Here is a 16,678-nt window from a genome sequence, read left to right as displayed (position 1 = left end):
ACACACGAAGGTACCCGAGTTAGCCTATTATTCATTCCAACAAACGAGAGGTGCCCATGCACTTTGTCGAGCAGACGAGTGGCTGTGCCACAGAGCCGAGCAGCTTGTGGGGAGCCCCTATCCGCGGCTGTGTGTGGCAAGTAATCCACAAAGTCCCCGCGCGCCGTCAAGATGACGTGAGCTGTAAAAACCTCGTGCTCGACGGACCGATGAATGAAACTGCACGTATCCTCTTGACTCTTTAACAACATTGATAAACATGACTTTACCGAAAGAACCATGAAAGCTTTAAATAAAAATGTAACATTGGTAAACGTTTAACAGTTAAATAGCTCGTGTGTGACAGTCGAACTGGAATGCACGGTTTTTTTTAAAGTCACGCACATCTTACAGCCTTTCATTGCCATTTAATGCATACTCAAAACAATTGAATCAGAAGATAAAACGGTGCAACATAACACTACAAATGCATAGTTATTACCAAAGTTAAATTTTGATTTAAAGCTTTCGTGACTGCAAGGATTCATCTTCTTTGGTTCTTTCGGTAAAGTCACGTAGAATGAGAATAAAATAATAAATTGATAAAATAAAATAACACAATAAAATTCTCACGACGTTTCGGCCACAACACAAGCGGCCTTCATCAGGTGAAGGGACGAGACTGTCTGGAGGACAACGCTGGAGCAAAAAAGCCATACTCAGATCGCGACCCTTAAGCTTAGAGTCGCGGCATCTCTTCAGAAAGGTGAGAGACTCGATTAGTTGAGCCTTCTTATCCCGGAGTCTGTTGAATGATCTTAAGGTTGTGTGGAATACCTCCCCGTAGAGGCGGTTAAATTTTGATTTAAAGCTTTCGTGACTGCAAAGATTCATCTTCTTTGGTTCTTTCGGTAAAGTCACGTAGAATGAAAATAAAATAAAATTCTCACGACGTTTCGGCCACAACACAAGCGGCCTTCATCAGGTGAAGGGACGAGACTGTCTGGAGGACAGCGCTGGAGCGAAAAAGACACGCTCAGATCGCGACCTTTAAGCTTAGAGTCGCGGCATCTCTTCAAAAAGGTGAGAGACTCGATTGGTTGAGCCTTCTTATCCCGGAGTCTGTTGAATGATCTTAAGGTTGTGTGGTTGTGTGGAATCCCTCCCCGTAGAGGCGGCTGTCCTCCAGACAGTCTCGTTCCTTCACCTGATGAAGGCCGCTTGTGTTGTGGCCGAAACGTCGTGAGAATTTTATTGTGTTATTTTATTTTATCAATTTATTATTTTATTCTCATTCTACGTGACTTTACCGAAAGACCCAAAGAAGATGAATCCTTGCAGTCACGAAAGCTTTAAATCAAAATTTTACCGCCTCTACGGGGAGGGATTCCACACAACCTTAAGATCATTCAACAGACTCCGGGATAAGAAGGCTCAACTAATCGAGTCTCTCACCTTTCTGAAGAGATGCCGCGACTCTAAGCTTAAAGGTCGCGATCTGAGCGTGGCTTTTTCGCTCCAGCGCTGTCCTCCAGACAGTCTCATCCCTTCACCTGATGAAGGCCGCTTGTGTTGTGGCCGAAACGTCGTGAGAATTTTATTGTTATTTTATTTTATCAATTTATTATTTCATTCTCATTCTACGTGACTTTACCGAAAGAACCAAAGAAGATTAATCCTTGCAGTCACTAAAGCTTTAAATCAAAATTTAACCGCCTCTACAGGGAGGGATTCCACACAACCTTAAGATCATTCAACAGACTTCGGGATAAGAAGGCTCAACTAATCGAGTATCTCACCTTTCTGAAGAGATGCCGCGACTCTAAGCTCAAAGGTCGCGATCTGAGCGTGGCTTTTTCGCTCCAGCGCTGCCCTCCAGACAGTCTCGTCCCTTCACCTGATGAAGGCCGCTTGTGTTGTGGCCGAAACGTCGTGAGAATTTTATAGTGTTATTTTATAAATTCATTATTTTATTCTCATTCTACGTGACTTTACCGAAAGAACCAAAGAAGATGAATCCTTGCAGTCACGAAAGCTTTAAATCAAAATTTAACCGCCTCTACGGGGAGGGATTCCACACAACCTTAAGATCATTCAACAGACTCTGGGATAAGAAGGCTCAACTAATCGAGTCTCTCACCTTTCTGAAGAGATGCCGCGACTCTAAGCTTAAAGGTCGCGATCTGAGCGTGGCTTTTTCGCTCCAGCGCTGTCCTCCAGACAGTCTCGTCCCTTCACCTGATGAAGGCTGCTTGTGTTGTGGCCGAAACGTCGTGATAATTTTATTGTGTTATTTTATTTTATCAATTTATTATTTTATTCTCATTCTATATTACCAAAGTTACTGAGGACAACTCCCTTGGCTAATGGCTAACGATCAGGGCAAGGGCAGGCTTGCTGTAGAGCACTTGCGATGAGCAGGAGGTGATACAGGATGGTACCCATAGGTGCCTGCCAGCTGGGAGAGGCCCTGACGGTCGGCAAACCAGGGGAAGGGCCGAAGCCAGACACGTGGCTTAATGTGAACGCGAGGACAACGCCTGCATTTCAGAAGGCTACCCTTGAGACTATTCTTGTCTCTTAGAGTTCCTTACTTGGTTCTTTACCTAGTTAAACTAAATACACACCATAATAGCAACTATTAACAACGTGCAAATGTTATTTTCACGAAAGGCTCGAAAAATATTTCTAGTGGCGACTTGGGGGTTCGTTATGTACCGACTAAAAGGACGACAGCAGGTTTCACAACCGCCTCTTAGAAGTGGCGGAGAATTTCACGACACTGCTGCTGCTGCGTATGTTGTAGCGAGGATGCGATTCCACAACAATTGGAGCAGCCACACGGAGAAACGGCACTGTGCCAGAAGCACGGGCTTGGTTCAGAGGGAGATAGTGAGTTAGTCGAGGTGTAGGTTCCAGTGGTTGGCTGAGCCCTGTGTTTTGAGGAGGGCTGCCAGACAGTGTAGTAGGCCCTGGATGGGAAAGCGGCAATGACAAAGGACGCCAGTGCTGAACCCACTCCGTAGGCTGACAGTGGGGCAGCCGGTGTGAGAAAAGAGAAATCCGCAAATTCCAACGGCAATGTTTAAATGTCATCATAGCGCCGAACTGGCGTTTCACCCCACGCTGTGCCCGCAGGGCTACTACAAGCGGACCCCGGAGTACCCTCGTATCCGGGAGCGGCGCAAGCGTGGCTGCTTCCCGGTGCCCATGGTGCACTCGACCATGCTGCTGGACCTGCGGCGGGCGCGTGCGCGCCATCTCACCTTCTACCCACCGCACCCACACTACACGTGGGCGCTCGACGACATAATGGCGTTTGCGTTCTCCGCACGCAAGGCTGGTGAGCGCATGCAGAGGAGGGGGTCACCGGCACGGGCCGTGGGGCGCGCAAAGCCGTTAGGGCACGCGTGTACCACGCGGAGTTGACGACAAATCAAAGGTGACGATAATAATAGCTTAGAGACCTTCTTTCGACCCTAACCACGTGCGAGCGGGCTTGGTGGGAGAGCGAGCGGCTGGCAATCGTAAGGTCCCGAGTTCAAATCCTGGTCCTGGGTTGACTCGACCCATCGTCCTCCTCCCCGCAGGGTTGATAAGATAAGTACCGCGGATTTAACGCCGCCCGGCGAAGAAGACCCAACGAAGGACCTTTCATAACCCGAGACCCATGGCCAAAGTTGCCGACGCCACCACCGCACCTCGCCACTGCTCTTTACCCTCCGCTGCAGTCGACATGCGGCGACATTCGCGAGCCGCCCCAACAGGCGTGTTGGTAGCGGCGCGATGGATCTCAGCTCACTGTAACCCCTCTTTCTCCCATCGCTCCTGCAGAGGTTCCTATGTACGTGTGCAACCAGAGGGTGTTTGGGTACCTGGAGGTTCCCACGCGGCCCCACCTATCCCATGAGGATGCGGTGGACAACTTTGTGCACGCCCATCTGGAGATCATGTGTACGTTGAGCGCGACACGCGCAAAAGCACACACATCCCCGACGGCCGTGTCGCCACTGCGCAAGCACAACGCACGCAACCCGGACGTTTGTGCGTGCGGTAGTGCAGCAGTTAGTGCGCTGCGCTACAAATCCGACGACCCAAGTTCCATTCCCACTCATGGCCAACACCAGTGACAATTATCTGAACCGGTTTTGGGCCTCCTCTCAGTCGACTCAGCCTCAAATGAGCACCTGGTGTGGTGTGCGAACATCACCACTGGGGAGACAAAGGCGGCCGGGCGTTGTGCTGGCCACTCACCCCCTCGTGTGCCGTTCCGGCCTTCATACAGTGAGGGAAAAAAGTATTTAATCTCATGCTGATTTTGTACGTTTGCCCACTGACAAAGAAATGATCAGTCTATAATTTTAATGGTACGTTTATTTGAACAGTGAGAGACAGAATAACAACAACAGAATCCAGAAAAACGCATATCAAAAATGTTATAAATTGATTGGCATTTTAATGAGGGAAATAAGTATTTGACACCTGCAAAACATGACTTAGTACTTGGTGGCAAAACCCTTGTTGGCAATCACAGAGGTCAGACGTTTCTTGTAGTTGGCCATCAGGTTTGCAAACATCTCAGGAGGGATTTTGTTCCACTCCTCTTTGCAGATCTTCTCCAAGTCATTAAGGTTTTGAGGCTGACGTTTGGCAACTCGAACCTTCAGCTCCCTCCACATATTTTCTATGGGATTAAGGTCTGGAGACTGGCTAGGCCACTCCAGGACCTTAATGTGCTTCTTCTTGAGCCACTCCTTTGTTGCCTTGGCCGTGTTTTTTGGGTCATTGTCATGCTGGAATACCCATCCACGACCCATTTTCAATGCCCTGGCTGAGGAAAGGAGGTTCTCACCCAAGATTTGACGGTACATGGCCCCGTCCATCGTCCCTTTGATGCGGTGAAATTGTCCTGTCCCCTTAGCAGAAAAACACCCCCAAAGCATAATATTTCCACCTCCATGTTTGACGGTGGGGATGGTGTTCTTGGGGTCATAGGCAGCATTCCTCCTCCTCCAAACACGGCGAGTTAAGTTGATGCCAAAGAGCTCCATTTTGGTCTCATCTGACCACAACACTTTCACCCAGTTGTCCTCTGAATCACTCAGATGTGCATTGGCAAACTTCAGACGGGCATGTATATGTGCTTTCTTGAGCAGGGGGACCTTGCGGGCGCTGCAGGATTTCAGTCCCTCACGGCGTAGTGTGTTACCAATTGTTTTCTTGGTGACTATGGTCCCAGCTGCCTTGAGATCATTGTCAAGATCCTCCCGTGTAGTTCTGGGCTGATTCCTCACCGTTCTCATGATCATTGCAACTCCACGAGGTGAGATCTTGCATGGAGCCCCAGGCCGAGGGAGATTGACAGTCATTTTGTATTTCTTCCATTTGCGAATAATCGCAGCAATTGTCACCTCACCAAGCTGCTTGGCAATGGTCTTGTAGCCCATTCCAGCCTTGTGTAGGTCTACAATCTTGTCCCTGACATCCTTGGAGAGCTCTTTGGTCTTGGCCATGGTGGAGAGTTTGGAATCTGATTGATTGATTGCTTCTGTGGACAGATGTCTTTTATACAGGTAACAAGCTGAGGTTAGGAGCACTCCCTTTAAGAGTGTGCTCCTAATCTCAGCTCGTTACCTGTATAAAAGACACCTGGGAGCCAGAAATCTTTCTGATTGAGAGGGGGTCAAATACTTATTTCCCTCATTAAAATGCCAATCAATTTATAAAAAAAATTACATGCGTTTTTCTGGATTTTCTTGTTGTTATTCTCTCTCACTGTTCAAATAAACTTACCATTTAAAATTATAGACTGATAATTTCTTTGTCAGTGGGCAAACGTACAAAATCAGCAGGGGATCAAATACTTTTTTCCCTCACTGTAGGTGCTTGCTATCAGCACTTGCCCCAACAGTATTGATGCTATCCGGGGGATCTTTGTCTTGTAGCGGTCAACGCACTGCGCTTCGAACCCGGTGATTCGATTTAAATTATCGCTCAAGGCCAATGCAAAGCCTCCCGTAGGTCGGCTCAGCCTCAATTGAGTACCTGGTGCGATGTGAAAAGCCACTTCGTTGAGCTATCATTTCAGGTCAGGTCGGTTCCTAAAAAAGAGCTACATAGCTCAGTGGGTCTTACCTGGTAAAATAAAAAATATGTTAATAGTTTGTGTGAACATCGGTACTTGGGAGACTAAGGCAGCTGGGCATGGTGCTGGCCACCCACCCCTTCGTGTGCTGTGCCGGCCTTTATAGGTGCTCGATAACAGCACTTGCCCCAAACGTCTGTTAAGGCTATACAGGGGATATTTGTCTTTTTGTACTATGCCACGTCAATACCGCCAAGTTCACCACGTGTTTGTGGCACACACAGTTTACAAAATGTCACGTCTAAACATTTACATTTATCGATGTAATATATTTTGACAGAACCGTCTCGCTATAATGTTCATAAATATTTGTTAAAACATTTACACGCAGATCAGCTGTGGTAGCTTCGCGGGTGGAGTGCCTTGCCCATGAGCCCAAGGTTACGAGTTCAAATCCTGCTCAGTTTCAATTCAGCCCCTCGTCTCCCCCGAGTTGGGTTAGGGTTATTCGGAGCCCCTGGTGATTGCCAAAGTAATGTGGACTTTCCACCACACAGAAGCAGTGTCGAGTAGGTCATGGGACTTTGCTGTAAATACAGGGTGTTTAAAAAAATGTTAACACTTAAATGGGACCTATCGTTTTTAATGGAAAAAGAACGGATAATACACTGTAACATAACAAATGTATATTAATAGCTTTAAAAAGTCAGTCTCCACTTGTACACCATCATTGTCATTGCCTGGAATATTCTCCAGGTGGTCTCCAGAGCCCGGAGGCACATTTCTTGTGGTAATGTTGCAAATTCTCAGGAGTAATAGAGGTTTATTTGGGTTCAAACCCGCCACCATCCGACACAGCCAACTAGTAAGGGTTGTCACGTAAACAGAACATGCAAATTCGTCAATCGTACAGCACACCAGTGTGTTGGATAGCCAGCCACAACATTTACAATCTGAGTATGACGTTTCGCCAGTAATTACAACTAGCTTCATCAGGCGACAGCCAGACACATCAGGCGACAGCCAGACATCTGGCTATCGCCTGATGAAGCTAGTTGTAATTACTGGCAAAAAGTCGTACTGCGATTGTAAATGTTGTGGCTTTGTTCTCCAACACACCGGTGTGATGTACTAGTAATGTTTACGTGACAACCTTAACTAGTTGACGGTGTCGGGTGGTGGCCGGTTTTAACGATACATTTAAATATTTACGCAATCTAACCCAAAAAAACCTCTTATGGATGATATTGGTCGCGAAAGCCTACGTGTTAAATAATTCTCAGAAGTGTTAACATTTTTTTTAGCAACCTGTATATCTGGGTGCAGGGTGTGTTCCGAATGTCGTGGTCAGCGTAGCTCGGTGCTGCGGTGGCCCATGCCTGCGATGGGCATTGCTGTCACGACTTGCTGCCCATTGCAGTGAGATGCCAAATGGCAAATGCCTCTTTGAGAGCAGCCTGGTGATTCTGGTCGTGGCGAGCTTCGTGGCAGTGGCCCCGATAGTCGCAACTGCGTGTTCTGAGTTGCGGTTGCGTGTCGACGCAACGTACCTCGAACTTGCAATGATTTGTGATGGCGGGAGGGCTGGTGAAGGTCGTGGTGGCGGTGGTGATGGCAGAAGTGGAGAGCGGGAGTAGCAGCGGCTAGTGCATTGCGCTATGAAGCCGGCGACCGGAGTTCGATTCCTGCTCAAGGCCAACACCCGTGACAATTATCTGAACCAGTCCTGGACCTCCCCTAGGTCGGCTTAGCCTCAAATGAGTACCTGGTGCGGCGTGTAAACATCGCAACTGGGGAGACAAAGGCGGCCGGGCGTGGGGCTGGCCACCCACCCCCCTCGTATGCCGTGTCGGCCTTCATAGGTGCTCGCGAACAGCACTTGCCTCAACAGTCAAGGCTATATGGGGGACATTTGTTTTTGTGGTGGTGGTTATGACGATGGTGCGTGCAGTGGAGAGGGGTCCGCTGGAGACCAGCCCCCACGTGTACGTTCCGCCGCGCGTCCCCGACAAGATGGGCTTCGACGAGGTGACCACCGCCACTGAATTTCTCCCTGTACAATCAATCGCAACGGCTCAACGCCGATCCGTGAAAGATTCCGCCTGCACTGTTGGGGCGACTTATCACGGCGAGGCATGACTCAGCTTGCTTTGCTCGTTGGAAGCAGAAGTAGATTTAGCCGTGATGGCATCTCGCCTTTGCACCGCCACCTTTTCCACTGCAGATCAAACTCCGACTTTCATCTAAGTCGCCCTACAATAAACCCTGTGCACTATGCAGTACCGCAATGAAGTTCAACATGAGGCCCCCAGTACCACATCTCGGTACAAATAATTCCTGCCGCCCGAACACCGACGGCGATTCCCAGACTGTCCGGATGAGTCCCATAAAACCCGGACAGGTGGCAAAACTTTCTCACCTCCAATGCCTGCGTGTATTTTTCTTCCTCGGCAATTTACGAATTATGTAGGTGACGGTGGTCACATGCGGGATGGTCTTGTAACGATAAATGTTTTTTAAACAACCTCGGCAGCAACGCGCGAAACACTGTCAACAATGATTACAGTCTCGGCTTGTAAAAGCACCCATGACTAATGTACACTTCCCGACAGTGGCGGTAGTGCAGCGGCTAGTGCACTGCGCTACGAACCCAGCGACCCGCTTTTGGTGCTTGTGCACGGCCAACACCGGTGACAATTATTTGAACCGGTCCTGGGCCTCCCCTAGGTCGACTCAGCCTCAAATTAGTACTTGGTGCGATGTGTAAACTTCACCACTAGGGAGACAAAGGTGGCCGGGCATGGTGCTGGCCACCCATTTCTTCGTGTACCGCGCTAGCCTTAATAGGTGATCGCTAACAGCACTCTGCCTCACAGTTTGTCAAGGCTACACGGGGGATCTTTGTCTCTTATCTTTTGTGAACTCACGCGCGTGTGTGCAGATGTTTGTGATCAGCCTGGTGCGCCGCGCGGATCGGCGCGTGCGCATACTGCGCGCCTTGCACGAGCAGGAGCTGAAGGCAAAGGTCATCGATGCTGTGGACGGGAGGTCAGGGGTTAGTGGGTTGGGTCTGAGTCCATTGTCGTTTTTACTGTGCTGGATTACCCAAGAAAACTCTGTGTCTTTTTAGTTGACAGCATCAGCACACTTCACGATCCCGAATGAAGGAACTCGTGTGATTTAACGTGACAATGTTTCAAGCAAACGTCTTGAGCATCGTCAACCAACAGTGGCGACGATCCGTAGAGGTTGCACTGGGAATGTAAATTTGTCACAAGCGTAACTGCGGTAACCGCGCCTGTGCAACACAGCAGCGAATCCCCGTGCGGCCGACTCTAACCCCGTGCGGTCGCCTCAAGTGGCTGTCACAAACCGTTCTGAGAACAAATCTTGGGCATTTTATTCAATTGAGAAAGAAAATCTCGCATCGGTTTGCTCACGTGTCCCGTGTCTGTGTGGCGCACGCGTGCAAGCATGCAGGTCCCTCAACACGTCCCAGCTGCGCGCCATGGGCGTTGACATGCTGCCCGGCTACCAGGACCCCTACACAGGGCGCGATATCACGCGCGGAGAGATCGGCTGCTTTCTCAGTCACTACAACGTGTGGACAGAGGTGCGTGCATGCGAATGCCAAAGACAAAGGGGGAGCGGTGTTCACAGTGCTTCGCACACTGTGTTACGAACCTGGCGACCCGAGTTCGATTCCTTCCCACGGCCACCATGGGTGGCGAATATACGAACCTGTCCCTGGGGTTCCCCTAGTGCAGGGGTCGGCAAACTTCGTCTCCGGAGTCGCACGTGGCTCTTTAAGGACTGCTTCGTGATGTTATTTATTATGGACCACCGCCTCATATTCACCACGGTACATTGCGGCTCTTGTTATTTTGGTAAGCTGACCCCTGTCCTAGATCGACTCAGGCTTAAATGAGTACCTGGTGCAGTGTGTAAATATCAGCACTGGGAAGACAAAGGTGACCGGACGTGGTGCTGACCAACCCCACTCCCTTATGCACCATGCCGGCCTTAAGAGGTGCTTGCTAACAGCACTTGACCTAACAGTCTGTTAGAGGCTGTATTGGGGATCTTTTGTGTTTTTTTAAAATCCCATGCATATGTGCATGTCTTTGCCAATGCCAATAGGTGTCGTTCCTTGTTGCAGAGGTCCACGGTTCGAATTCCAACAGGCAGCCCTGGTTATTACCGCGGCGTTCGTTAACCATGACATCCCACGCGCTGTCAGCTTCGCAGTAGACGTAAAAAATCCTGTAAGGCTGTAAAATGAGAGCGGTTGGCTACGTACGGTGATAAAGAAGTTCATCGTACATACGACAATAGGGCATTGTGTGCTGGCCCAAATTTGTCTCATTTTAAAAATTGCACCGCACGTTTACTCAGTTTGGACTCCGCACAACCACATAGCACTCCTCCTGTGAAACTACCGCAGACTGTGAAACACAGCGGCGATCTCCCGGCGCAATAGGAATGATGGCGCCGATGCCACGTGTGGTTAATTTGTTTAATGAATGTGCTGCTGTGGCAGCGGAGTGTTCAACTCACAACCTGAAGATTGCAAATTAATATTCCATTGTGGGATTGGCTAAGCCCATCATGCCTCCGGAGTGGATAAAGGTGAGTCTTGCTCTGTGTTTTAAGCCCTCATTGACAAGTGTGGGTACCATTTAAACGAATTGCCTGCCTCTCCCGTGTGAGGTAGAATGTCTATTGCCCCTCGCCCCATCAAATGTTCCAGATGAATGTTTTACAGCAGCCATTTTTTCTGAGTTGGTAAACCCTGGACTGGTTTTCACTTTCTGAAAATCAACATTGGTCTTCAGAATCAGGATCTTTATTTATCCTGGAGAAATCCAATGAGCTATGAAGCTCTTTCTCTCATACAGATGTCTCGTAGGTGCACGGGTTCGGAAAGTTACAAAACAAATAAAAAAACGATAGGAGTGCAAAGTATAGGAAAGGTGAGCAAATCACAAATTTATACGACACTCGGCGCCGTGCAGCAATGATGACGTCACACGGCCATCTGCATGGCAGATAACGGCTCGCGTCCTCTATGGCCGAGCGGGCACAGCACAGGCTGGCAGTAACGCGCCACCTTCCCATATCACTCTGCCCGTTTTTGGAACCCAACGCCAATGCAGTCCCTTGATGTTTTGATTATTATAGTTAAGTCTGCTACAATCTAGATCGGGGGTTTTTCTTTTTGTACTGGAGCTGATTTTTTTGCTTGTTGAAGAAAGGCAGCGGGGTCCCCTCGTGACACGCTCATGTACGGTCATGCACATCACTTTTCATTTGAAGTTAAAACTCAGTGATTTTCTGCTGAAATGTGCACCAAACCATTGATGCTCATTTCCGGTGTACAGCCCTGCAGAGCCAGTGGTGGAAGTTCCACATTAATATGGCGGGGAGCAAGTCTACCCACAGGACAACAACTGTTGATCTGTTCCACAAAATGGTTTTGACTTTATCGACCCCAGAGGATGATGATAAGTCAACCTCCCCCAAACCAGGATGTGAACTCTCAACCTTCCAATTGCGAGCCACTCGCTCTACCCCTGAGCCACCCGGCCATATTTTGGACAAGTGATTCACCGCCGCCACCACACCAACCGGATAATGATGACAGAATGTGGTCCCCGTGCTGTACTGGGTGTGCAAGAGCTGTCACCTGTGCTTGCACGGTGTGTGACCGAGGCGTAACCTTGAGACTTTGTTTGAGTTGCTTGCACTCTTAAATGAATGCCTTCACACGCAGATACAATTGGTTCCCGCATATTATAGCTTCATAGACGACCCGTCGTGCAAGTGTTAAGAGAGCACCAATTCAGGCCCAGCAACTTTCCGGTTGCGAGCCACCGGGCATACGCTGGACGCCCACGTGTCGAGGCCGGGCCGCTGCGTGTGCGTGCGTCCGCGTGTGCAGGTCGTGGAGCGGCGCATGGAGAAGGTGGTGGTGTTCGAGGACGACGTTCGCTTCGAGCTCTTCTTTAAGAAGCGCCTGCTTAGGCTTATGACAGAAGTGGCGGCAGCTGGGCTCGAGTGGGACCTCATGTGCGCTCACGCAGGAGCCCCGCGCACTTCACACATCGCACATGCGCGTTCGTTGCTCCGCACGTCATCTTAACAAGCACGAGGAGCGTGGCAAGCAGACCGTTGGCCGTGTTTCTATTTTATACTTTCGGCAAACAAAAGTTTTGAATCTTACCAATAAGCGGAGGTAATTGCTTTGCGAGGTGGAGCGACAGCATTCGGCTCGAAGCTGGGGTCGTTACAGTTCAAATGCCACTCCGGGGTCAGCACTACCTATCACCCCTTAAGGGCCAATAAAGTTAGTACCTCTTTCAGTGGCGAATCTGGGGGGGGGGGGTGGGGGGGACACGATGGGGGCGATCACCCCCCCCCCCCCTGCCTCCTCTTACCACCCTGGAGAAGGAGGTTTACCAGCAAAAATACTACCAGTGTTTATTTATTCTTAATCTCGGGGCCCCGTTTAAAAAGCTTGGAATATTAGGACCGCGCGCTCCAGCTGTGCGCGCCGCACGGACCGCGACTGGACACCAGCCAGAGCACCGCTCCCCTTTTAGCTGTGGAGCCACTTGCATTGGCTGGCTGCCACTCACAGATTCCCCAATGCAACTTGCAGCTTCAGGCTCCAGGGGCGAAGTGCGACCACATCAAACACCAACCGTCTTCTCACAACTGCCGCCTCCTCCCCCTCCTCTTCCTCTCCCTCTTCCCCCTCCTCCTCCCCCTCCTCCTCCCCCTCCTCCCCATCCTCACCACAACAATTGGCATTTACTATTTACCAGAGACAACACGTTGAATGATCTTATAAATTTATGGAGTGGGTCCCCAAAGCTTGAAATTTTGAAACGCCTCCCGCCTTAGTGGGCTTATAAATCCACCTGTGACCTCTTTGCGGGGGAATGTCAACAATGGTTGTTTGATTAGAATGGCCCTGTCGTGGATATGTGGAATTTCTACCACTGGCTCAGGGATTGCCTGTGGAGATCAACACTGCGCACCGTTGCTCACCTCTGAAAGATTTCATCATTAGTTATTTTGGGGGCCAGTGGGCTTATGTCTCGTGTAAAGTTCAGGCAAAAGGCTGCAGTGATGCAGCGCTAAAGTAACGTCTAACCGGTTGAGTTCACATAACTGGCAGTGAAAGAAGGGAACTTACCCAAGAGGATGACTACCAGGAAAATAGAGCAGGTACGATTGTTCGTTTACCAGCTGAGAACTCTATTACGTTCGCAGTTTGACGGAGCTGAGGCGCAGCAGCGTGGTTGAATGCGACATCGTGAGCGACGGCAACGACGACTCGGAAAGCCGTCGCTGGCGACGACCGGCTCCTCCATCCTCCCCCGTCCCATGACATCATTCTCTCCTCGCTCCGTATGATGCTCACGGACGCACCACTGTGCCCTTTTGTGATGCAATGTAAAACCGCGCCGCATTGTCGCCCTGTGCACAGCTACCTGGCTCGAAAGGCGATGCGGAATGCCGAGGGCGACGCGCCGGTGCAGACGCCGGTGCGGGGCCTGGTGCGTCCCGGCTACTCCTACTGGAGCCTGGCCTACGTGCTCTCCGGATCGGGGGCGAAGAAGCTCGTTGAGGGGCGGCCGCTGGGCCGCATGATGCCTGTGGACGAGTACCTGCCACTGATGTCGGGCACCCACCCCGTGTACGAGAACGCCCGTGGGCGCGCATCGCGGGCACCGTCACGTGGCGGTGTGGGGGAGGGCTGGGGGGGGCATAGGATACGTCGCTCGCTCGCATACGTCTCGGCCGTGTTTCAGATTCGACGAGCGCTGCCCTTCGCACATGGGCGACGACGCGGTGGCCCAGCGGTGCCGCATTCTCCGCTCGTTGCAGAGGTTCGCGGTTTGGATCCAGTGGCCCATCCCGATTAATACTGCAGGTGGATTGACCTTAAAATACAAATACGACGTTCCCTCTGCTTCACGGCGGACGTTTAAAGATCCAATGAGGTTATTTTAAGAGAGTAGGCTATTGTCTGCCATGGTCCAAATTATAATTTTACCTATAAATGACTAATTTACTCGGATGTAGACGGACAAGGACATTTACATCAAATACAGTTGCAAAGGGCCTCATTGCGAGTGGCAGATAAATCTTAAGTGATTTCCCCCCCCCCCCTTTATTTTCTCAATGTCGTACAGTATCCGCTTGGATAAAATCCCATTCATTCGTACTTTTGGGCAGGTCGTGCTTAGCTCAGGGCTGAGCCTGTGTATACGCGTACATGCGTACACATACGTGCGTCCATTCCGTGCCTCCGCGTGCAGGGAGGCGTACAATGCGCAGTTCCCCACGCGAGACCTGCGCACGTTCTCGGCGTCGCCGCTCCTCGCCTACCCCACGCACTACTCAGGCGAGCCCGGCTACTTCAGTGACACGGAGACCTCCACCATTTGGAGCGGCGATGCCACGACGGACGCCCAGCCCCAGGGTCGTGTGCGGGGGGGCTCCCGTAAGACGGAGGGGCCGAGCGACGGTGAGAGGGGCGGCGGCAGCAGGGGGAGGCCTCAGAGCCGCGACGCCGCTCCCAATGGTGGCAGCGGTCCGGAGCGGGGTCGCGGAGATGCCGATGATCTCCGCAAGGGGCACAGACGCGGCGATCGCGACGAGAGCGACGCCGGCAGCGGTGGCGTCGACGGCCGGCGGGAAGCGGACGAGCCAGTGGTGGCCGCTCGGACGAGCAACCCGGCCGAGGACGTAGCGGCGCAGGAAGCCGACCAGGACAGTGTCGCAGCCAAAGGGAGTGGCGGCAGCAGTGAGAATGACGGTAACATTCCTGGAGCTCAATCCCTGGGAGGTGATGTCATCACAGGATCCTCTCTGCCTCTGCCCGGGACGCGCGATGAGTTGTGAAGTACGTGGTTGTATTTATTAGACGTGGGGCGATGGACTCTATTCATTACACAAATCCATTGCTTTGAGTCGAACGGGGTTCTAGGAGTGCTTCGTGGGGTAATAGAGTAACTACACAAAGTCTTCTCAACTTATGTGGGCTGTGAGCATTGACCCCTGGCAAAGGATAACTGATCGATTTTCATCTCTTCTCACCAGAAGCTGAGCACCAACTCTCGACTAGGCTGGTGCTGATAATTGTGTCTGGAGGCCCCTCAGCCACACAGAGTTTAACCGCCATCATGTGAAGGTGCCTCTGGACGCTGTGTAGTTGCGACGGCATTGAGCACTGCTACGCAACAATGCATGAGAGGGAAAGCCGGAATTCCTGGAGAGAATGTTATGAAATAGTTCGTTAATTATCTGCTGGTGCTCATTTCCTGTTTATAGCCCAGAGCCACTGGTAAAAATGCCACATTCATATGGCGGGTGGGGATAAAAGTATCCATAGGACGACCGTTATTGACACTCATGAAAGTGGTGCTCATTTTATCGACCCCAGAGGGATGATGGGCTGAGTCAACCCACCTCCACCACCCCTCCCAACCAGGATTTGAACTCTGCAACCTGATTGCGAGCCGCCCGTTCTCCCGCTGCGCCACCAGGCCGGATACACGCATACGAGGCGATAACTGAAACATCTAAGCAGCTTGGCAACCTATTTGCTGTAATACCACCTTGTGGCCGCCTCAGACTGCAGGCACAGTATGCTGGAGAGAGGACGAGGTTTTGGAGGCTTCATATACTACGGAAATGTAGTTGGTTCCGAGTTCAGGTCTGATACGATGTGATCACTACACACACAGCGGTTGAATTATGCACGCGTTTAATTTGTGTTGTGGAGATAAAACATTCTTTCACACACTATTTTAGTGTACTTTATATATTTTTTACAGAAAGTATGTAGAACCATATACTTCACATGTACTTTTTGCAATAAAAAAAATTGAAGGAAATTATTTCTTAACTAATCAGTTGATTGGACACAAGTCAGCTGATCAGTATGTGACCCAATCCTAATCTAACTTGACCGGGTCACATTCCCAGTCCTACACAGTCCGTCCAATCATACGAGGAACTTCCTAAACCAATGGAATTCCATTTTCTGGACTTAACCGGTGCTAAACATTGGTCACAGAGCTAACTGGGCAATGATGCTTCACCACTTGCCTCTCTTCCGCTGCCACGTGACTTGGCACTGGCAAGCCGAATGGCTCCACTCATGAAGCACGTGAACGCTGCTGTCACAAATGATGTAAACTTTTTTTGATCAAACTATTTTTTTTTATTTGACCAGGTAAGGTCCCCGCAGAACTATAGAGCTCGTTTTCAGAAGCAACCTGGCAACAAATGGTAGCTCGACGAAATGGCCTATCACGTGGAAATTGTCGCAGCCAAATACTCTTAAATGCATGTTTATAAATGTGGAGGACCAGGAGTAAAATCCACGTGACCACAGAGAGAACATACAAACTCAAAATATACAGATGTCAGGGTCGGGATCGAACCCACGACCTCATGCAGACCAGGCGAGGGAGTTAACAATTTGATACTGCGGCACCCTATTGATCAACCAGCAGTGTGTATCGGGCGTACAGCCATGCAGTGCTATCGTAACGGCGGTGGAAACATCGATGCAGGAGCGCCACTGAGAGCTCG

General features: G+C 50.4%; 1 protein-coding gene across 1 annotated transcript in view; it reads left to right on the top strand.

Moving 5' to 3' along the window:
* LOC116947119 (procollagen galactosyltransferase 1-like) overlaps positions 1–15,975 on the top strand; it is a 29,075-nt gene extending 13,100 nt beyond the window's left edge. Inside the window, exons 5-12 of the mRNA XM_032962539.2 lie at positions 3,118–3,322; positions 3,814–3,933; positions 8,016–8,092; positions 9,006–9,112; positions 9,545–9,677; positions 12,006–12,133; positions 13,560–13,769; positions 14,395–15,975. Of these exons, the coding sequence (XP_032818430.2) occupies positions 3,118–3,322; positions 3,814–3,933; positions 8,016–8,092; positions 9,006–9,112; positions 9,545–9,677; positions 12,006–12,133; positions 13,560–13,769; positions 14,395–14,980 (1,566 nt within the window). The 3' untranslated portion in view covers positions 14,981–15,975. The remainder of the gene's footprint in view (positions 1–3,117; positions 3,323–3,813; positions 3,934–8,015; positions 8,093–9,005; positions 9,113–9,544; positions 9,678–12,005; positions 12,134–13,559; positions 13,770–14,394) is intronic.
* The last annotated feature ends 703 nt before the right edge of the window (positions 15,976–16,678 follow it).

This window comes from Petromyzon marinus, chromosome 29 (assembly GCF_048934315.1).
Source record: "Petromyzon marinus isolate PM22_M1 ecotype Great Lakes invasive population chromosome 29, UKy_Petmar_22M1.pri1.0, whole genome shotgun sequence".
In the NCBI taxonomy this organism is placed as follows: domain Eukaryota; kingdom Metazoa; phylum Chordata; class Hyperoartia; order Petromyzontiformes; family Petromyzontidae; genus Petromyzon; species Petromyzon marinus.
This window is presented reverse-complemented; position numbering and strand designations above follow the sequence as displayed.